Source organism: Carcharhinus amblyrhynchos, chromosome 2 (genome assembly GCF_965287045.1).
Source record: "Carcharhinus amblyrhynchos chromosome 2, sCarAmb.v2.hapA, whole genome shotgun sequence".
Lineage (NCBI taxonomy): Eukaryota > Metazoa > Chordata > Chondrichthyes > Carcharhiniformes > Carcharhinidae > Carcharhinus > Carcharhinus amblyrhynchos.
Window position 1 is genome coordinate 44,504,664 of NC_137325.1, and position 23,763 is coordinate 44,528,426.

Here is a 23,763-nt window from a genome sequence, read left to right on the forward strand (position 1 = left end):
CTTGCAGCTCAAAATTTAAATGAACAGCTTACTGTGCTGTTATCCTTAATTTGTGATTCCATACACTGAATGTGAATTTGTAAAATAAAACATGCAGGGCGGGAAACAGTTTTGAAAAAAGTAAACTTTGCTGGAAACTTAAGAAAGCAGGAGCAAGCATAGTGAATAACAAAATATACTATATAAAGTGGGAAGAAATCTTCCTGCACAGTTTAACTTAAACAAATGAGAGAAAAAAAACTTTCATAAAATTAAAACCTTTCACCAGAGCAAGTGGATTTGAAACCAGCAATGCCCAGAATATTCTGTCAAACTATAGCATAGATTTCAATAAAAAATTAAATGGGGATCAGTGTTTTTACTCAATTCGATGAAAAGATAAAGCACCAAGCAGCATTTATGTAGTACCTTAAACACAAAAGGTCTGATCTTAACTGCCATTCATGCCACTTGACTCCCGCTGCAGTGAAGTCGGAAAATTTGTCAGCCAGTCAAAACTCTTTTGACTACAGCGGAATGGGAAAATTCTGCTGGAGTGAACAGTGGTAAGATTCTGGCCAAAGGCTTCCAAAGCTGCTTTCTGAAAGCGAACGTAGGCAAAAACAATGTATTTGGTGGGATAACCAGAAACTTGATTAAACAGATGATGGGCTTTAAGGAGAGACTAAAGTGAGAAGGGGATTGGAGAGATGAAGACACTTAAGAAGGAAATCCCAGGGCATTTGGCCCTGATGGCTGAAGGTATGGCTGTAAATGTTGGGACAAAGCTAACAATTGATACACAAGAACCCAAAGAAAGGGAGAGTTCTTCTGAGAGCAGAAGACAGGAGAGAAAGTAAGTTTGTCAATATTATTAATAAGAAAAAGGGAGGCCCCTAAGGGATTTAAATAGGAGAGTGACTATATTAAACACATTACATTAAACAGGAGGGAATTGGACATCAAATAAATAAGCAAGGACAGGAGAGACAGGTGAACAAGGCATGGATAGGACCTTTCAACAAAGCTTTCAACAAATAGTGGGGCATAGTTTTCAACGTAACAGATTTCATTAGGTTAATCTGTTGAGAGTTTTATATTTTAGAATGGAACATATTTTTGAAATAACTTTCATTATTAAAATCTTAACTTTAATAAAAACATCATTTTTGAGAATAGTTATAGGTGAGTTTTAAATGAAGGTTGCTGGGTGACAAACTCCAGTGGGAAGACCAAACTGGAGAATCAGCATTCTGCTAAGCACAACTTCAGTCATCATGTGTCAGCGTACCACAATGTATAACAAAAATCATGACATTGAAAGTTAATGAAGTGAGAAATAGGCAGTGAACTGAACTGGAGGGCATTTGATAATAGATGTGTATAAATGCTGCTCAATAAATCTATTTACTTTGGATGTCTGCTATAATAGATGATTTAAATCAACTTCTACATTAGCTGCTGGAATGTGTCTGGTCATTAGATGGAAGTCCAGGGTACATCCAATAACTATACAATTACATAACTACAATTTTTGAATTGCTAATCAGTACCTGACTTTGGTTTAAACATGAACAAAAGAGCTGACCAAGAGGTGAGTGATTGACTGCTCATGTCAAGGCAGTGTTTGACTGAGCATGGCATCAAGGAGCCTTTGCAAAACTGAAGTCAATGGGAATTGGGAAAGGGGTTATCCATTGGTTGGAGTTATACCTAGCACAAAGGAAAATGGCCTACGTTCTACAAACTTCAATTTAGGACAAGTCAGGAGTGGAATGGAATGCTTCTCTACTTTAAATGGGATGAGTACAGCTCCAAAAACACTCAGGAAACTCAGCATCACCCAGGATAAAAACAACTTGTTTGATTGGCACCCCATCCATCACCCTAAACATTGTTTCCTTCCATTACCTCAAGTGGCAGCAGTGCAAATCATACACAAGATGCACAGCAGCAAGCCTCCTTTAAGAGTACACTCCAAACCTGCCTCTTCTATCATGTAGGGAGAGGAGGGCAACAGGCCAATGGGAACTCAAGCACCTGTTGATTCTAATTATATCACTGTTCCTTCACCAGCATTGGGTCAAAATCCTGGAATACCCTTCCAAACAGCTCACAGATTGCAGCAGTTCAAAGTGGCTCACCTTCTCAAGGAACAATCAGGAATGTTGAACACATGCTTGGCCTTGCCAGTGGTGCTAACCTCCTAAGCAAAGTGCCGACAAACAGTATAGTGTGTTAGTTATAGTTGTGTACAACACAAAAAAAATTGCTGGGCAAGTTAAGTATTCATCCTGGCAAAGAAAATTATAGATCAGCTCTCTTGGTGAGAGAACAATTTGACATTATTTATTTATGCGCTCATGATGTTTAACCAGCCTTGCAAAACAAGATGTTTTTACGTTTTCAACATCAGTCACTGTGTAGTCAATACCAGAGAATGCAACAAAATTTTTCTTCCCGTGGTTCAAAAGTAGCAAGGTCAACTATGATTCCAATGTCAAACAAAAGAAGAAAATGGTTAGGTAAGTTGTTAATCCCAAGAGTCATGATTGGGTCAAAGACAAATAAAATAGAAACATGCAAATAGGTGAGTCTTGCTAGGAAGTGACCAAGCCAAAAGGGAGCGGGGGGTGTCAGATGGCCCCTCAATTCTACAGTATGGTCATGTCTTAAATATTTGTTTTTCAATGCGACTTCTGGTGCACTATTTAAGTACCATTTGAAAAAACCTCTTTTCCATCACTCACTCATGTCTCCTCTCCCCATTAGCCTCCCACTCATGCCCTCCCCCGCACACTCAACCCTTCTCTTCATTCCCACCTCAGCATGCTCACTCATCCCCCCTTTTCCCACCCCTCCTCTGGCATCATTACTCAGATTTCCACCCCCACTCCTACTAATTTTCAGATTCTTCTCCTCAGCCCCCACAGAAGTCAAATGATTAGTGGTGGTGCAGTGAAAGATTCCTCCTGCACAGTAGCTGCAGGACCAGCCAGAATAACTGCTTCAGGTCTTCCAATCACACATTCTTTCCTTCCTGGCCTTGCTGCTCCTACAGCAGCAAGGATAGGAACAGAAACAGAAGGAACCTGTGATTGAATGAAAAACCAGCTTGAGAGAGACAGAATCTGAGTCTGGAGGAGCAGTCCCATTGCTCTTGTGCTAGCTTCTCCTCCAATCATGGCTCTACATTGACAAAAATATAGAAAATGAAAGCAGGAGTAGGCCATTCAGCTCTGAGTCTTTTCTGCCAATTATCATTGCTGATCAAAATCAATATCCTGATCCTGCCTTCTCCCCCTATTCCTTGCTCCCTTTAGCCCCAAGGGCTATATCCAATTTCTTCCTGAAATCTCAATATTTTGGCCTCAACTAATTTCTGTGGTAGTGAACTCCACAGGTTCACCACTCTCTGGGTGAAGATATTTCTCTTCACCTCAGTCCTAAAAAGTTTATCCATTATTATCCTAAAACGATGACCTCTAATTCTCGACTCTCCCACCTGTGTTGTCAGACTAATGACCTCTAATTCTGGACTCTCCCACCTGGTGTTGTCAGACTTCTTACTGTGCTCTCCCACCAGCAGGAATGTTCTTTCTGAATCTATCCTGTTAACCCTGTTAGGATTTTATAAGTTTCTATGAGATTCCCTCTCACTCTTCTAAACTCCAATTAATACAATCCTAATTGATTTGGTCTCTGTCTCCAGGAATCAGCCTGGTAAACCTTCCCTGTACTCCCACTATAAAAAGGACATCCTTCCTCAAGTAAGGATACCAAAACTGTATACAATATTCAAGATGTGGCCTAACAGCCTATACAATTGCAATAAAACATCCCTATTCCTCTACTCAAATCCTCTTGCTATGAAGGCCAACATACAACTTGCCTTCTTTACTGCCTGCTGTGCCTGTGCACTCACTTTCAGCAATCGATGCACGAGGACACCAAGGTCTTGCTGAGTATCCACCTCCCAACTTACACCTCTTTAAATAACGTGCCTGCCTATTATGGCTACTGGAGTGGATAACCTCACATTTATCCACATTATATTACATCTGCCATGCATATGTCCATTCATTCAGACTGTCCAAATCACACTGAAGCATCTCTACAACGATCTCACAGCCCACCCTCCTGCCCAACTTTGCATAATCACCAAATAATAGAGTACAAAATTTATTTAAGCCCCATACTGACCATGAAGGTCAGAACATATATATTTTAAATGGTGGATTTTCAAAGTGTCAATGTTGGACTCTACCAAATGATGGAAACGTGTCAATGTTTGTCGGGTAATGACCGAAAAGTCATTAAAAAAAGCTGTCCGGGAAAAAAGTCATTCTTGCAAGCAAAAATTGGACAGCACTCTGGTCTGATTTATTTTGATCTTTGTTAATAGTGCAGATGGACACCAAACTTTCAACACCACTTGATCAATAACAATTTGCACATGTATGCACATTTGCAACCAGAAGTCCCAAAGTGCTTCACAAATTGATGCAATGAGAACAGATGCAGAGTCAGCAGGGATGCAGTTAAGCATCACTTTTTTTTCCGTATCAGTTCGATTTCTTTTCCTTTCTTTTGACATGTGTTTTGGAAATCTGTAGATAAATATATTTAAGCAAAGGTATGGATATTTGATCAAATGCATCATCCATGGATTACTTCATGAACTGAACAATTCCACAATTAATAATTCATACTATCACAAAACATATTATCTGATGCAACATTTAATCACAAGATTTATTTTAACCATTGTTCAAAATGATCAATTCAAACTGGATTGTTTAGTGGAAAATATGCAAATAACTTGTAATTTATCAATTTAACAATGCACACAACATTGTTCAGCACTTCACTGAAAGTATCAAATATGCTCACAGTATTAGCCCTTTGAGCCTGCTCTGCCATTCATTAAGATCATAATTGACCTGACTGTAGCCTGAACTCCACTTTATTGCCTGTCCCCCATGACCCTCCTCCATCAAAAATCTATCTATCTCAATAATTTCAGTAATCCATTGCTTTCTGGGGAAGAGAATTCCATAGACTAATAACCTCAAAAGGGAAAGTCTTCTCATCTCAACCTTAAAAGAGAGTCCTCTTATTTGTAAGCTGTGCCCCTAGTTCTAGTTTCCTGCTACAAGAAGAAACATCTTCCCAGTAGCCATCCTGTCAACTCCTCTCAGGATGTTTTGTTTCAATAAATCACCAACTCCAACAGTTAAAGGCCCATTCTACTTAACCGCTTCTCACAAGGTAAACCTTTCATCCCATGAATGAGTTGAGTGAACCTTCCATAAACTGCTTCAAATGCAATTATATCCTTTTACAAATAAGGAAATCAAACCAGTACATAATACTCCAGATATGGTCTCACCAAAGCCCCATATAGCTGCAATAAAATGTCCTTACTTTATATTCCACACCCCTCTCAATAAACACCAACATCCATTTTCATGTTTGGCTTTTGTGACATATATGTATCAGGAGTCTGGTACATGAATCTGGACTTCAGATCCCACAGTACCACCTGATTCTGCTTTTTTTTGTTTATATAGTGCAATGCTTTCCTGTTCTTCCAGCCAAAGTAGGTACAAGTTCCATCTTCCAATTTTTGCTCACTCACTTAACCTTTCTATATCCCTTTGTAGGCATTTTACCTCATCATCATAACTTACTTTCCTACCCATCTTTGTGTCATCAGCACCTACTAATTTGGTCCCTTTATGCACGTCATTGATACAGGTTGTAAATAGTGGCATTCCACATGTTAAAAACTTGCCAAACTGAAAAAGACCTATTTACCCCTATACTATGCTTCCCATTAGCTAATCAATCCTTTTTTTTAAAACTCTAATAACGTATCCCTCCCTGCACCAAACATTCTTATTTGGCAAATTAACCTTTGATGTGGCATCTATGATGATCCCATTGTGATTTCTCAAGCATCCTGCTTTAATCTCCTTCAATAATGAACTCTATCAATTCCCTTATGATGGATGTAAAATTAACTGGTCTATAGTTTCCTGTTTTCTGTCTTCCTCCCTTTGCATTTGCTATTTTCCAATCTATTGGGACATTCCAGATTCGATGGCATTTTGCAAGCTTACAATCAATTTTATATTAATATGTTAAAGAATCAAGATTTTCATAAAGGTCAAGAATAAGGTTTTGTTTGTATATTTCTTGTTGCACGTCTCAAAACATCCCAAAGTGCTTTCTGTCTCTGGGATACGGCCTCTAATGGCTCTGAAGTAAACATGGCAATTATTTTACACAAAAGATGAATCATTAATTCATCGGTTTCTGATTATGTTGTGGGGAAAGATACTGCTCAGGACAGCAAGAGAATTCAATATTCCTTCAGGTCATGCAGGACCTTTAATGATGACTAAGGTGGGCAGATGGGACCTTGGTGTAATTATAAGCATTTACAGTGCAGGAACAGGTCAAGTAGTACAATGAGGCCATGCCTATCTTTATATTCCACAAAGCCTCTTCTCATTCTTCTTCAGTTAACTCCAACATATTCTATTCCTTGCTCCCTCAAGTATTTATGTAATTGTCAAAAATGTACTTGGGGCAAACACGTTAATGTATACTGACTGTCACTAACACTGAAGAATGTAGATTTTATACTTTTTTTGAAAAATTATAGAATCATTCAGCCCACAGGACCCATGCTAGTTTTTTGGAAGAACTACACACTAGTTGCACATCCTGCTCTTTCCCCACATCCTTCCAAACATTTAATTTCCAAGCATATAAACAACTTGCTTTTAGCATCCACTTCCAACATCCGCTTCAGGTAGTGCATTACACTTCATAATTCTCTGTGTAAAAAATTAGTCATTCATTAGTTCTTTGCCAATTAGCTCAAATCTGTTTTTGATGGCAAGTGAGTCTTCTGTTTGTGAAAACAGGTTTCTCCTAACTTAAATAAAACCTTCCCTAATTTTGAACATTACAAATATTCCCTTATACCTTGCCTGCTCAAAAAAGAGAACATATACAGCCTCTCTGGCATTTACACCCAAAGTCCTAATATCATTCTAGTATCTCTTCTGCACACTCTCCAAGATTTTGGAATTCTTCCAAAAGTTTGGTACCCAGAATTGGGTACAATATTCTAGCTTAGGCCTAACCAGTGATTTATAAAGAATTAGTTTAACTCCATCAACTTTCAAATACTCTATGCCTCTACTGAAAATCCAAGAACTTGTCACTTTTATCAGCTTTATAGAGAAGAACAAAAGAAGTGCAGCACAGAAACAGTTCCTTCAGCCCTTCAAGTCTGCACTGATCACATTTACCTATCTAAACCAACTGCTTATATTCCTTTATTCCCCATTTGTTCATATCTCTATCAAGATAAGTCTTAAATGTGGCTAACATAACTGCCTCAACTTGGTAGTGTGTTCCAGGCCCCCACAACCCTCCCTTTAAAAAGAAATTCCCCCGCACATCTCCACTGAACCTTTCCCTACACGTACCTCCTCCCAGCTCTTATCTTGAACTTGTGCCCCTTGTAATTGTCATTTCTGCCCTGGGAAAAAAGCTTCCAACTGTTCACCCTATCTATACCTCTCATTATTTTATAAACTTCTATCAGGTCGCCCCTCAGCCTCCGCTTTTCCAGGGAGAACAATCCCAATTTATTTAATCTCTCCTCATAGCTAATACCCTCCACAACAGGGAGCAACCCGGTAAACTTCCTCTGTACTCTCTTCAAAGCCTCCGTGTTTTTCTGGCAGCGTGGTGACCAGAGTTGGATACAGCATTTCAAACGTGGCCTAACCAACGTTTTATACAACTGTATGATGGTTTTCCAACTTTAAATTCAATGCCCCGTCCAATAAAGGCAAGTATGCCATATGCTTTTTTCACCTGTGCGGTCACATTTAAGGATCTGTGGACCTGTACTCCCAGATCTGTGTCTATATGCTCCTGATGGTTCTGCCACTTATTTTATAGCTACCACCTGAATTGGATCTATCAAAGTGCATCACCTCGCATTTGTCTGGATTAAATTCCATCTGTCATTTCTCTGCAATGTTCCAGCCTATCTATATCCTGCTGTATTCTCTGCCAATCTTCACCACTATCCGCCAATCTTAGTATCATTCGCAAACTTGCTAATCAGACCAGCTATGGTTTCTTCCAACTCATTTATGTATATTAGAAACAGCAGAGGTCCCATCCCTGCGGAACACCACTAGTTAAAGACCCCCATTCAGATAACACCTTTCTACAGCTACCCTCTGTCTTCTATGGACAAACCAGTTCTGAATTCATCAAGCTAGATGAATCACCAGATCCCGAGATTTAATCTTTTGCACCAGCCTGCCATGAGGGACCTTGTCAAATGCTTTACTAAAGTCCCTGTAGACAATATCTACAGCCCTTCCCTCATCAATCATTTTTGTCACCTCCTCAAATAACTCAATTAAATTAGTGACACATGACTTCCCCCATACAAAACCATGCTGTCTGTCGCTAACAAGACCATTCAGTTCCAAATGTGTATAGATCTTATTCATAAGAATCTTCAACAATTTCACTATCACTGACATCAAGCTATCCTTCTTAAATAACGGGACGACATTGGCTATCCTCAAATCCTCTGGGACCTCACCAGTGGCCAACGAAAAAACAAACAAAAGTTTCTGTTAGAAATCTTGTTGTTGACAAGTCTTGCCATCTCCCAAAGATTTGTGCATGGGAATCCCTAGTTCTCTGTTCCTGCACTCCCTTTATAATACGACCTAATTTATATTGTCTCTCATTCTTCCTTCCAAATTGTATCACTTTATCCATTTCTGCATTAAGCACTGGCTGCCATACATGTTCCCATTTCACTAATCTGCATTTCCCTGAAGGTGACATTCTGACACTTGCATGTCAAAAGGATAAAGAAAAGTTTTATTAACCAAGACAATTCTGTGTTTGCACAGCAGAGCAGGTGCACATTGCACTTCTATTAACATTTTCAGGTGTTGGTACTCATTAACACGGCACATCTCCTTTTCTCTTTTGATCAACAGTTCCATAGCTAGAAGCTGAAAATTAATCTGTCCTTAGCTCAGAACACGCAGATAATTCATTTACACTGCATGTCCAAATCATTGCAGCCATGTTCATATATTAAAGTTTTATGGATTCTAGAGAATGCATAACACCAAGACTGTGAAAAAACATTTACAGTGGACTCCAAAAGGACAATTAAGTGCACCAGAGACAAAAACATTTCCATTTACTCTATGATTTTGCTTCAACTTCACTCCTTACAGTAAACTAAATTCAAGTGTTTATACAAAAAATGTGAATAATACAACAATTTGAACAAAAACTATATAATGTCAAAACAATGCAAAAAACAAATATTTTCTACTTTTTCAGATATTTTTAAAAAATGAGTTGACTTCAAATTAAGGGTAAACTAATCCATATAGTCTGTGACTATTGTTTCAGTCTACGCTAGCATTACATATTTATTGCTTGGTTTGGAATACAAGGGGTTGGATTTTCATCTTTGGTGCACGAATCGGGAGTCAAGAAATTTTCCAATTCCACGACTCCTGGGTGCTTCCACTCCCCATAATCTCAATCCGGGGAGGCAGGCATCATTGCCTCCTGAAGTCACAACAGAGGCAGGCAATGACAGGGCCACCTCAGTTTACTGGGACATCAAGTGTTTGAAACACCATGAATTTTACAGAAAGTCAGCCATTCAAAAATCCTTTCAAAAACATTGTTCCTCTTACATTCTCATAAAACTGTCACATTCTCAACTGTTAGACAGTAAAAGTCCCATTGAAGAAACTTTCAGTTCTCTTAACACCTCTTAATTTGTCCAAACAGACATTGAAAACCACTTCAAAAGAAAGATAAACTTATTACACTCTCATAAAACTGTAAATCAAACAAAGGTAGCGGTCTCCTTTATGTTGAGTAAACAGCCGGCCCACTGGGCTGAGTCCATTAGTCACTTTTGGAAGTCTGCTATGTATTCATGAGGCAATATGGTAATGTCAACAGTAAGAATAGATCGCCAGACATAGAAAATAACTTGCAATCCTCAATGTCATAAATGAAGCCACTGAACCAAACTTGAACCTAAACAGTTGGAATATAACTGTTCCTTGCAAAAGTAATAACTGTTCAAAAAGGCAATCTCAAAACTCAGAAGCTATAGTACATAATAACCACTATAGCCAAAGTGCTCGGTTCAACGTGAAAACAATGTTTTTGCAATTTCAAGTGGCTATGAACCATTCACATCAAACCCCCCTCATTTTGCACAACATCACCAATGTCATTAAGACTGGATGAGAAACAGACAATAAAATAGTAAGAGGTGACCAAAATTCTTTCTACACTTTGTTAATCCACTTTTACTGATAGGATGTGGGCTTCCCTGGTTAAGCCGGAGTTCATTGCCCATCCTCAGCTGCCCTTGAGAAGGTGGAAGTGAGCAGTCTTCTTGATCCACTGCAATGCATGTGGTTTAAGTACACCCACAGTACTATTAGGGAGGAAATTCCCAGAATCTTGACCCAGCAACAATGAAAAAATGGCGACATATTCCCAAATCAAGGTGGTGAGTGGCTTGGGAGGGGAATTTCCAGATGGTGTTCCCATGTATTTGCTGTCCTTACTCTTCCAGATGATAATGGTCCTGGGTTTGGAAGGTGCCGCCTAAGGAACCTTGTTGAATTACTGCAATGCATCTTATGGGTGATACACGCTGCTACTATCCTGTGGTGGAGGACGTGGATGTTTGTTAAAGGAATGCCAATAAAGCAGGTTGCTTTGTCCTGGATAGTGTCGAGCTTAGAGTGACCACAATCATATGCACTGACCACAATCCCACACAGGTCCTCTCCCCATAACCCAGTGCATTTACCCTAGCTAGTCCCCCCGACACTAAGGGACAATTTAGCACATCTTTGGACTGTGGCAAGACACTGGAGCACCCAGAGGAAACATGTGCAGACATGGGGAGAATGCGCAAACTCCACACAGTGACCCATGCCAGGAATCGAACCTGGGTCCTTGGTGCTGTAAGGCAGCAGTGCTAACCACTATGCCACCGTACCACCGGAGCTGTTGGAGCTGCATCAGGCAAGTATTCCATCATACTCCTGACTTACGCTTTGTACATTGTGGACAGGCTTTGGGGAGTCAGGAGGTGAATTACTCGCTGCATAATTCCTAGCCTCTGCTCACTGCCAGTGTATTTATATGGCTTGTGCAGTTCAATTTTTAGTTAATGATAATGGACGTTGATAGTTGGGGATTCAGCTATGGTAACGCCATTAAATTTCAAGAGGCAATGGTTAGCTTCTCTATTGTGGAGGGGGTCATTGCTTGGCATTTCTGTGGTACGAATATTACCACTCGTCAGCCCAAGCCTGGATTTCGTCCAGGTGGTGTTGCACTTGGATATGAACTACTTCAATGTCTGAGTCATGAATGGTACTGAATGTTTTGCAGTCATCATTGTACATCCCCACTTCTGAGTTTATGATGGAAGGAAAGCTGAAGATGGTTGGGCCTTCGACACTCCCAAGGATCTCCCGCAGCGATGTCTTGGAGATGACTGACTTCCAGCCACCACAATCATCCTTCTTTGTGCTGGCTATGACTCCAACAAGTGGAAAGTTTTCCACAATTCTCATTAACTCCAGTTTTGCTAGAGCTCCTGGATGCCACACTCAGTCAAATGTAGCCTTCATTTTCAAGGATAATCACTCTCACCTCATCATTGGAGTTTAGCTCTATGTTTGAATGAGGTCAGCAACCAAGGTGCCCTGGCAGAACCCAAACTGAATGTCAGTAAGAAGGTTAATGCTAAGCGGCTAAAAAGTGCCACTTGATCACACTATTGATGACCCTTTATCATTTTGCTGATGATCGAGATTAGACTGATGGGCTGTAATTGGCTAGGTTGGACTTGTCCTGCTTTTAGTGTGCAAGACAAAAGCTGGACAATTTTCCATAATGCTGGTTAGATGCAGTGTTGTGGCTGTATTTGAAGAGCTTGGCTAGGGACATGGCTGGGAGCACAAGTCTTATTGCTGGAAAACTATCAGGGTCCACAGACTTTGTAGAATTCAGCGTGTTCAGTCATTTCTTGATATCACATGGAGTGAATTGGATTGGCTCGGCTTGGCTTAAGACTAGCTGAGGACGTCCAGACGAGATGGGTCATCCACTCGGCACTTCTGGTTCACAATTGTAGCAAATGCTTCAGCATTACCTTTTGCACTGATGTTCTAGGCTCCCCCATCGAGTATAGGATATTGTGGAGTCTCCACCTCCATTGAGTTGTTTAATTATCCACCACCATTCACAGCTGGATATGTTAGGATTCCAGGTCTTAAATCGGAAATGTTGATTATGGGATTGCTTAGCTCCGTCCATCATTTGTTGTTTCTGCTGGACGGAATGCAAGTAGGCCTGTGCTGTGGCTTCACCAGATTAAGACTCATCTTTAGGTATACTTGGTGTTGCATTCCTGCTCTCTTCATTCAACCAGAGTTGACGCACTACCTTAGTGGTAGTGACACTGGGGGAATATGCCAGGCAATGAGATTACAGATTGAGGTTGAGTGCAGTTCTGCTCTTGCTGATAGCTCTCACCCTCATGGCTGCCCATTGTTGAGTTGCTTGATCTAGGCGGAATTTATGCCTCTATCAGAGTGTATGCCACAGAACATGATGGAGGGTATCCTCAATGTGAAAACGTGCTTCGTCTCCGCAAGAACTTTGCGGTGGTCCATCCAATCAATCCAGTTATGGATAGGTGCATCTGTGACAGAAAGGTTGGTGAGGATGAGGTCAAGTATGATTTTCCCTCTTGTTGGTTCCCTCATCACTTGCCACAGATCCAGCCAAGCAGTAATGTCCTTTAGGATCAACTTGGTCAGTAGCGGTGCTACTAGGCCACCCTTGTAGATGTTCATTGCGATCTCATCCTATCCCCACCACCCCCACCCCCCAGCCAGAGTATATCCTGCGTCCTTGCCACTCTGTCCTTGACCCACTGCAAATGATGTTCAACTAATTCATCAATTGAGATAATCAGCAGGAGGTTGCCTTGCCCATCAGCAGCGTGGTGGCACCGTGGTTAGCACTGCTGCCTCATAGCTTCTTGAAAGAGGAGTCACAGGTGGGCAGAGACGTGAAGGCTTGCTTTCATTGGTCAGAACATTGAATACAGGAGTTTGGACGTCTTGTTGAAGTTATATAAGACATTGGTAAGGCCACACTTGGAATACTGTGTCCAGTTCTGGTCACCCTGTTATAGAAAGGATTTTGAACTAGAGAAAGTGAAGATTTACTATGCTATTGGGACTTGATGGTTTGAGTTATAAGGAAAGGCTGGATAGTTTGGGACTTTCTTTCCCTGGAGCATAGGAGACTTAGGGGTGATCTTATAGCAGTCTATAAAATAATGAGGGGCACAGATCAGCTAGATGGTTAGCATCTCTGCCCAAAGGCAGGGCAGGGTAAAACTAGAGGGCATTGGTTTAACACAAAACATGAGAAATACAAAAGGGTCCAGCAGGTCAATTTTTTCATAAAGGGTGGCAAGTGTCTGAAACAAGCTGCCAGAGGTAGTAGTAGAGGCGGGTATAATTTTCTCTTTGAAGAAGCATTTAGACAGTTACGTGCATAAGGTGGGTACAGGGATATGGGCCAAATTCAGGCAATTGGGAGTAGCTTAGTAGTTTAAAAAAAAGGTGACATAGATAGACAAGTTGGGCCGAAGGGCCTGTTTCCCTTCTGTAAACCTCTATAACTATTTGAGTTCAATTCTGGCCTAGGGTGGCTGTCTGTGTGGTGTTTGCACATTGTCCTGGCCAGCTTTCCTCTGGGTACTCTGGTTTCCTCTCACATTCCAAAAGATGTGCAGATTAGGTTGATTTGCCATGACAATTTGCCCCTTAGTGTTAGGGGGTAAATACATGGGGTAAATGTATGGGGCAACAGGGAAAGGGCCTGGGTGGAATTGTCGTCGGTGCAGGCACAATGGCCAAAATGCCTCCTTGAGCACTATAGTGATTCTATTTTTGAGACTTCATGGGGTCCAGAGGCAATATTGATGTTTTCCAGGGCAACTGCCTCCCGACTGTATACCACTGTGCTGCCACATCTGATGGAATGGTGGTGCTACCTGTAAAGGCATGATTCCGTTAAGCTGTTGCTTTATTTAAGTCAATTTTAACACAAACCCCCAGACATTAGTAAAGGAGGACATTGGAGGGTTGACAGGACTGGATTTGCCTTTGTTGTTTCTGGTGCCTAGGTCAATGTTGAATGGTTGGTTTGGTTTCATTCCCTTTGTAGACTCCATAATGGCTGGAAACAACTGAAGGCATTGAAGAGTCATTGCTGAGAGTCTGGAGTTAAGTGTAGGCTCTCACGACAACTGGCAATGATTTCACGGTCATTCAACTTTTAATTTCAGGTTTTTAATGAATTCAAATTGCACCATCTGTCATAGTACAATTATCCTTTGATTTATCATTTTACACCAACAGAAAAGCAAAGGCAAAGTTGTGACATTTTTAAAAAATCGTAACAAAACCAACACTGCTTGAGTAATGGAAGAAAATAGAGAGAGAGCAAAATATTGATTGCTGTACAAAACCCATAGTAACATATCATAAATGTATTACAGACAAAAGCCAAACAGCCTAGAAACAACAGAGAAACAATGCTTTCATAGAACTCTGAAGTGCAGGGGGCAGCCAGTTGGTCTAGTGAGCCTCCACCAACAACAATCCTATCCAGGTCTTGTCCTATCCCTAAAACCCCATACATTTACCTCCTAATCGCCATGACATTAAGGGGCAATTTATCATGGCTAATCAACCTAACCCGCACATTTTTGGACTGTGGGAGGAAACTGGAGCACCTGCAGGAAACCCACACAGACACAGGGAGAACATGCAAACTTCGCACAGACAGTCATCTGAGGCCGGAATTAAATCCAGGTCCCTGGTGCTGTAAGGCACCAGTGGTAACCATTGTGAAATCGTGCCAAGCCTGTTTTGTATGTCCATACCAAAATATCCTCAAGTCCTATAGTTCCTTCTCCCATTCTCAACTGAATTTCAAATAATTTTCTAGTTATCATCCTTCACGTGCCATTAAGTTCACATATCAATCTTGGATTTTTCCGACCTTTCTTAGTAGTTCAAACTATTGAAGGTCACGGGTTTTCTCTGCAGTTTTTGATTTTGTATTATGTCCCTTGTGCCTTGGTAACCATAACTGGGCACAGGACTCAAGTTTTGATCTCACCACAGCACTATACAGTTTGATCACTTATATAATTCAATGATTATTAATTTTGTTGATTGCTATTCTGCGCATTGGATGGTCAGAGACTTGGATATCTTTCAATTTTATCAAATTGTTTCATCATCTGGCCTGCCCACATTTGCATCCTATACTCAGTACTTGCCCTCATTAAATTGCCTTGCCACTCACTTACTGCAAATGGATTAAGTTTGCAAACATAATTTTGATACAAAACATAGAGAACTGACTAGTCAAAAATATTTTGGAACTTTTGAAAATGTTTTCAAGCCTACTGAGTTAATAATACAGTAAAGGCTCTAGCAAATGAATACCAAAAAAAATCACATCATAAACTTTCAATATTCTAAATGAAGGGTTATCAATCTGGAAATTAATTGTTTCCCTCTCCACAAATGCTGCCAGGCATATACATTTATGGCATTTTGTTTTTATTTCAGATTCCCAACACCTTATTCTTATACTTTATATATTTGTACAATGTCAATTCATATTTTTACCTAATGCATGGTGCACGTAGTTAGTCACCAGCACCTACAAGTGTGCTGAAGCAGCAGCTGCAACTCCCTAAGCCTATGGAATCAACACACACAGTTGAATCAGCAAGAACATATTTGCAGTTAAATGACATCCCATGAGAATATTACCATTGTTAAATAACGATTCTCCTATTACTCTTATAAACGATGAGCCTCACAAATACCTTTAACTGATCACTCATGTAAAGGCTGATTAACGATATTATGCATTAGCAGCTTACCTTTCAGGAACATAAGGTAACATATGGGGCTACGAAATTTAATCCACAGATGCACTACTGATTTTATTCCGCGAATGAGTACCATAGCAATGTCACAAACCACGGTTATGATCAAACCTCGCCGAGTACCTGAGCCTCAACAGGTAAATATTACACTCGGTTGCAGTATCAGAAGCCCACCATACATACCTTGAATTGTAAATACCCGATCAAGAATGTCACGTCTTCAAAATTAGTGAAGCAATTCGCAATGGCGTCGCTATGATCTGGTGCTACAAGTAACAGGAAGCTAAATATTGTGCGCATTGGTTTCCCAGAGGGACACTATTCACAGCTGGGAGCTTCCTTAAGGAAACAAGCTGTAAGCCTCAAGTACTACAAGACACATAACGGATGTACCGCAGCTGCTTTTACATTTCTACTAAGACTTTAAGTCTGTGCTATTTACTGGACAATAATAGCACTCAATCTATCACAAGACACCTTACATAGCTTTAGGCTTAAAAAAAATGAATTGCAATCTTTGGCAGAAATCACTCCCCATGCTTTTATAGAGAAAAAAATAAAATCTAAATCACAATAAACTGACATGAATAAAAAATACAACTCTTCCCACGTCTGCAATTGAGCTACTGCGTTTGCAGCAACGGAGAGGTTGAAGTAAGGCGGTTATAAGCTGAGGAGATTGTTTCCCATCACTTGTGGCTCTCTCTCATCAGTTGTGGCGATATCACTGTCAGGGCCTAAAGCAGAGCAACATGAGGGCGGGGGGGAGGCCGGGCTCTGCAGCAGGGTGGGTGCCGAGGCCGGCGGCTCGGGCTCGCTGCCCTATCTCCTCACCTGGACTTTCTGCAGCGCCGAGAAGCGGATGTCATGTACAAAGGGATTCCTGACCGGCGGCAGCCGAGCCCGCTCCTCCTCCCCGGCCCCGCTGCCGCTTCCTTTCACTGAGCGCTGTGCTCTCCTCGACATCCTCATGGTCACTGTTCAGCCGCCCCGCCACAGCACTCTAGATGGATGGATGGATAGACGGACTGACAGCCACCTCACTCCGACAGGGCACCGTGCCCGAACTCAGCTCGCTCCTCTCTCAGCCGTGGCGCAGTTACCGCCTCACTCCCACCTCCCCCGCGCGCGCGCGCGCACATGCACGCGCCCCACAGCGGGCGGGGTCTCCGCCGGCGCACGTACTCCAGTCAGAGGCAGAGCGCGCGCGCCAATGCACAGCCGCTCCAGCGCAGTCAAGTCCACCAGGCGATGCTCCTGGAGCTTCAGGTTACACGGAGGATACAGAGAAACAATGCGCAACGTCGAGAGATCCCCTCTTCCACTGAGTCTCCTTGGTCACCGCTACTATAATAAAAATCTGGCCGATCTATCGTCACCGTTCCTAGCCTCTTGCCGTGCCAGGTGAGTTTTCTTTGTGAACAAGCCAGGAGACTTGAACTTTTTATTACTTTTGTTGTGTAAATTAATAAAAATCAATGACTGATTGATTAATTAAACAGGCACGGCAGGGATGATGATTTGTCATGACTGAAGAATTTTGGAATCTGTGGAATGTACTGCAATCCCAGCCAACCATATCAGTAGTAAATCTCTGCAGTTTATGTAGCTTTAGTCAGGTTGCTGAGATGGAATCTAAATTGCAGACCTTGTGGGACGTCAAGCGGAGGGAGAGTTACCTGGACACTTTGTTTCAGGAGGCAGTCTTAGGGTAAGTAGAACTTCAGAGTTGGTCAATATGCAGGGACAATAATATGTGACTGTGAGTCAGGCAGGTAGATGGAACATTAGGAGTCTTAGCTCCTGACTTTGTCCAAAAGGTATAAGGTGCTTGCTACCTCTGTGGTGAGGAGGAGGGCTGCAGGGTGGATGCGAGGACTGACAATGGCATCATGGTACAAAAAGGCCATTCAAGTGGGTGAAGTGCAAATGAACGTGGTAGTGATAGGAGACTGTATAGTGATAGGAGACTCATCTCCAAACTTCATTGCCTGGGGCTTAGCTTTTCCCTCTGCAACTGGATCTTAGACTTCCTACAAGAAAGGGATAGAGAATCTGGTAAACTAGTGCGTCAACAATACTCTCCCCCTCAACGTCAACAAAATGAAGGCGATAGTCATCAACTTCAAGAAGCATAGTGGAGGGCACGCCCCTGTCTACATCAATAGGGACGAAGTATAAATGGTCGAGAGCTTCAAGTTTGTAGATGCCCAGATCATCAACAACCTGTCCTAGTCCCTCCATGCAGACGCTGTAGTTAAGGAAACTCACGATCACCTCTACTTTCTCAGGAGACTAAGGAAATTTGACATGTCTGTTACAACTCTGACCAACTTCTACAAATGCACCATAAAAATCATTCTTTCCGGTTGTATCACAGGTTGGTATGGCTCCTGCTCTGTCCAAGACTGCAAGAAAGGGTCATGAATGAAGCCCAGTCCATCACATGAACCAGTCTCCCATCCATTGACTCTGTTTACACTTTCCTCTGTCTTGAAAAAGGAGCCAGCATAATCAAGAACTCCACACACGGGACATACTCCCTTCCACCTTCCATCAGGAAAAAGATATAAAGTCTGAAGATAAGTACCAACAAACTCAAAACAGCTTCTTCCCTGCTGCCATTAGACTTTTGAATGGACTTACCACACATTAAGTTGATCTTTCTCTATGACTGAAACATTACATTCTGCACTCTGTCCTTTCCTTCCCTATGCATGGTATGTTTTGTATAGCGCACAAGAAACAATACTTTTCACTGTATACTAATACATGTGACAATAATAAATCAAATTTGGTCAGGTAGATAGATACTGTTCATCTATATATCTCTGCAACCATTTCTGGCAGTTCCAAATGTGATACCTAGTGCCACTCCTGTGGTTAGAGATGAACCTGAAGTGCAAGGGGAACGATCTGGTTGCTGTGGTTCATGTGGAATTTAATAACATAGAAAAAAGAATGATGAGCCTGGAAGTTAGCAAATGTAACACTGCTTTTCAATAACGGAGAAAGAGAGAAACATATAGCTACAGGCCAGTTAAATTAACAACAATTGGTCAGAAAATTTTGGAATCTATTATTAAGGAAGTGTTGAAAACAGACTTAAAAAAAACTTTGCATAATTAGAACAAGTCAGATGGTTTTCAAGTCATAGAATCTATAGATTCATAGAATCATAGAATTTACAAAAAAAAAATTCTGTTTGAAAAACTTATTCAAGCTTTTTGAAGATGTAACTAGTAGGGTAGAACAGAAGGGGAGCTGATAGATGTAACTATATACGTGGATTTATAAATGCTGTTTAATAAAGTGACACACTAAATGTTAATAGCCAAAATAAGAGTTGTGGAGTTGTGGGTAATATGCTTGAGTGGATAAAGGATTGGTTAATGGACAAGAAGCAGCGGACACAAATGGAGCATTTTTAAGTTGGCTTAATGAAGTGCTGCAAGGATCAGTTCTGACTCCACACTATTTACAATCTATATAAATTACTTGGATGAACAGAGAGTAATATATCTCAGTTTTCTGGTGATACATTGCTAGGTGGAAGGGTAAGCTGTGGGGAAGATGCTGAGCAGCTGCAAAGAGATAACAGACAAGTAAAGTGAGTGGACAACAAGATGGCAGATGGAGTATAATGTGGGGAAGTGTGAGGTTATTCACTCTAATTATAAGAATAGAAAAGTAGAGGATTTGTAAAAGGTGTGAAACTTGTAAATGACAATGTTCAGAAATGTTTGGTGTTATCTATCCACGGAACGAAGAAAGTTAGCATGCATGTGCATCAAGCAATTAGCAAACCAAATGACATGTTGGCCTTTATTGCAAGAGGATAGGAGTAGAGGGACAAAGCTGTCTTGCTACAATTTTACAGGACTTTGAGAGTAGTGAGGGTGGAAATTGAAGAAGCTGTACCAAACGAGTCCCAATCTTTTTTTAAGTATAGGAGGAATGCCCGAGATGAGAGGATTACAACGTTGTTTTCAAAAAAGGCTCAGATGGAAACCAATCTTCAAGCAATCACCAGTAGAGACAATAATCTAAGACCACATTAATTATCATTGAGTCAGTACACCAAGCACTGAGGGGGTGATCTTACCAAAAAGATTCTAAGTCCCGAACGAGTGTGATAACAGTAAAGTTTTAGATCTGTTTTTTCAATGAAGCCACAAGTCTAATCTTATGCCATTCTGTACAAAAAATCTTGCAAAAGGGCATGAGGCTGACCTCGTCGGATATCTAATGCTGGTAAGCGAATAGCAAGAAATTGATTTTTTTGCCTCTTTCACCATATTACCAGCTCACCCTGCCCATCAACCAGTGGAACGAGAAGGTAAGTTTGCCCCTTGAGGTTCTTTTTTTAATTTTGCAAATTAATTGGTTATAAGGAAAGTAATTTTGGAACAGGACATAGGTGACTTGGATATCAAGGATGGATTAATTATTTTATTACAAATTATAGATGGGTTTTACAAGAAAGATGATCTGTTGGAAGGCTACAAAGCATGACCAATAAGAACATAAGAACATAAGAAATACGAGCAGGAGTAGGCCATCTAGCCCTTCGAGCCTGCCCCGCCATTCAATAAGATCATGGCTGATCTGTCGTGGCTCAGTTCCACTTTCCCGCCCTCTCCCCATAACCCTTAATCCCCTCTCTTATCAAAAACCCATCAACCCGCTTCTTAAAAATATTTAGCGAGGCAGCCTCCACCACTTCAACGGGCAGAGAATTCCAGAGATTCACCACCCTTTGAGTGAAGAAGTTCCTCCTCAACTCCGTTCTAAACCGCCTCCCCTTTATCTTGAGGCTGTGTCCCCTAGTCCTACTGTCTTTTTTGAGCGGGAAGAGTCTCTCCACCTCTATCCTATCCATCCCATTCATCATCTTATACGTCTCAATGAGATCTCCCCTCATTCTTCTAAACTCTAGCGAGTACAAGCCTAGTTTATTCAGCCTCTCCTCATAGCTCAACCCCCTCAACTCCGGTATCAGCCTAGTAAACCTCCTCTGCACTCCCTCCAGGGCCAAAATATCCTTGCGCAGGTGCGGCGCCCAAAACTGCACACACTACTCCAGCTGCGGCCTCACCAATGCCCTATACAGCTGCAGCAAGACCTCCCTACTTTTATATTCAATCCCCCTCGCTATGAAGGCCAGCATCCCATTCGCCTTCCTGACCACCTGCTGCACCTGCAAGCTGGGTTTTTGCGACTCATGCACAAGGACCCCGAGGTCCCTCTGCACCGTTAAGAAGACACACAATCAGTTCATGGAAGAGTGATAATTTGTATAACATATTGACAAAGTTTCACCTAGAGGTTGTGCTTTCATTCAAGTTACTGGTTTGTGCACAGATTCCTAGTATTGACAGGGGTTCACCTTCATGGAAAAGTCTCTCTCTTGAACTAAATGGCTGCTCCTCTAAAACATTATGGGAAAGCAGCCCTTGCCATCTACTTTCAACTCAAATACTGGCAACTCTGCAGGGATGTAAGGAATGGAGCAATACATGGTTGCTGAATATCAAAATGACCTGAACACTAGATGCAGGGTTGAATACAGAAATGGGGTTGATGGTAGGCAGTCTGGAAATTGATATGCTTTTAGCCAATTTCAGAATCAGGGTAAAAAGTGGGTCTAGGATGGTGATCATAAGTGTTTAAACCATAGAAATCCACTAGGAATGAATATCAGGGCTTATTGTTATGATTCCAAATATCATTAGAAAAATATCAAATGATTGCCTGAACTAGAAAAATCATGTCTTTAAGAGAAGGCATGGAACAGACAATGCCAATACTGAGAAGGTGATGATGACTGACCTGAAGAAATTATGCTGTTGCTTACTGGGAATCAATTGATGATATTTTGATTGCTGAATCATTCAACTGAGCAGTATCAGATAGCAATCCAGCAAGTAGCAATTGAGCTAATTCACCCCACACACTGCAATGATGCAACTGTTGGATAGCAGTTGCATCTCTGCAGTGTGTCGGTTGGCTCAATTGCTACTTGGAATCTTCTGACAAGCAAGATTGGAATAAGGTTAAAGAGTAGAAAAGCTCTACTTGCTTTAGGTTTGGGGATGAAAATACACTGAAGTATATCAAAAGATCACCTCTCCATGAAAGATAGTTGGCAGAAGTCTCTTCATTAGTTTTGATGTGGTCTCCACTGAGGTACATCTATTGTTGAGAAAGTCCAAAAAAAAACACAGATGAAACTAGACATGGAAATTAATAAGCATTTGTATTCAGGGGAACTGTGGATTTACATTTCACTTGATCAGGACATTACTGCATACCACTGAGGAACCAGATTTTTCTTGTGGAAAAGTGTTGATGAAATAAGAGTTTGGTTGAAAGAGTTTGCTTTATTTCCTCTGCCCATTTGAATGTCTTACATCCAAGCAGGAAAGATTTTATCAAGGCTGAGGTTTCAGAAAAGAATTTGGAAAGCGTTGCAACATCTTATGAGACCATCTGAGGGAGTCTCTTTTCCAGTGATTTGGTTTATTACAAGAGAGAGGAGCATGGAGAATGAAAAAGCCCTGAAAAATTGAAAATTACATGGACAATTCATATGTCCTTCATCACAGAAGTTGAAAGCTATGTTGCAGGATGCTGGCATAGTTGATTGAGAATATGAAACTCTTATTGATCAAGTTACATCTCAGTGTGATATTTGTGTCAAATACTGGAGAACACCAACACACTCTGTCGTAAGTTTTCCACTAGCCACTAATTTAATGACGTAGGAATGTCAACAACGTTTTTGATGGATAATGCGGAGAATTTACAAATGATGAATTTCCACATATATATGAGAATTTGAATGTTATAAACAATACTGCAGCTGAGACACTGTTCACTAATGATTTATGTGAAGGAGTCATACATTAATTGACATTATGTTACATAAGGTATGAGAATTGTAGAAGAGAATCCTTACAGTGCAGAAGGCAATCCCACCCAGGCCCTATCCCCATAACCCCATATATTTACATTGTTAAACACCTGCACTAAGGGGCAATATACCATGGCCAGTCAACCTAACTTGCACATCTTTAAACTGTGGGAAGAAACAGGAACATCTGGAGGAAACTCATGCAGACACGGAGAGAATGTGCAAACTCCACATAGACAGTCACCCAAGGATGGAATTGAACCAGGATCCCTGGTGCTGTGAGACAGCAATGCTAGCCACCATGCTGCCCTATTGGCTGACAAACCGGCTTGCAAGTTGCAGACAGTGTTGGCATGGGCAGTACATGCTGAAACATTTTTGCAAATGTTTGAGGGGTATAGCCCACACTAATTTGCGTATAGTGGGAATCCAAAGTTGCCTTTGGTGCTGTTGGATGCTCCTCCTGTTTTAGAAGAATACCCATTAGAATTACTTTCTCTGCCCACTTGAATGCCTTACATCCAGGCACAAAAACTTTTATCAAAGCTGAAGTTTCAGAAAAGAGTTTGAGAATGTTGCAACATTGCATAAGACTAGCTGAGGGAGTCTTTATTTTCAGTGATCTGGTTTATTACAAGAGAGAGGAGCATAGAGAATGGAAAGTCCCAGAGAAAGTTAAAGGATGTGAGGGGAAAACTGAGAGTTCAACATGAAAATCAAACACTAAAAACCTATTCCTCACGTATCATTGGAA

At 41.1% G+C, this 23,763-nt stretch overlaps 1 protein-coding gene across 2 annotated transcripts in view; it reads right to left on the minus strand.

The window, feature by feature from the left end:
* Positions 1-17,219, minus strand: part of lpcat1 (lysophosphatidylcholine acyltransferase 1) — a 181,561-nt gene extending 164,342 nt beyond the window's left edge. The window contains exon 1 of one of the 2 annotated variants that reach the window (XM_080205155.1): positions 16,928-17,219. In XM_080205155.1, the coding sequence (XP_080061281.1) occupies positions 16,928-17,065 (138 nt within the window). In that variant the 5' untranslated portion in view covers positions 17,066-17,219. Of the gene's footprint in view, positions 1-16,276; positions 16,441-16,927 lie in introns of those variants that run through there. The other variant, XM_080205164.1, reaches the window with a different exon arrangement.
* Positions 17,220-23,763: the final 6,544 nt, after the last annotated feature.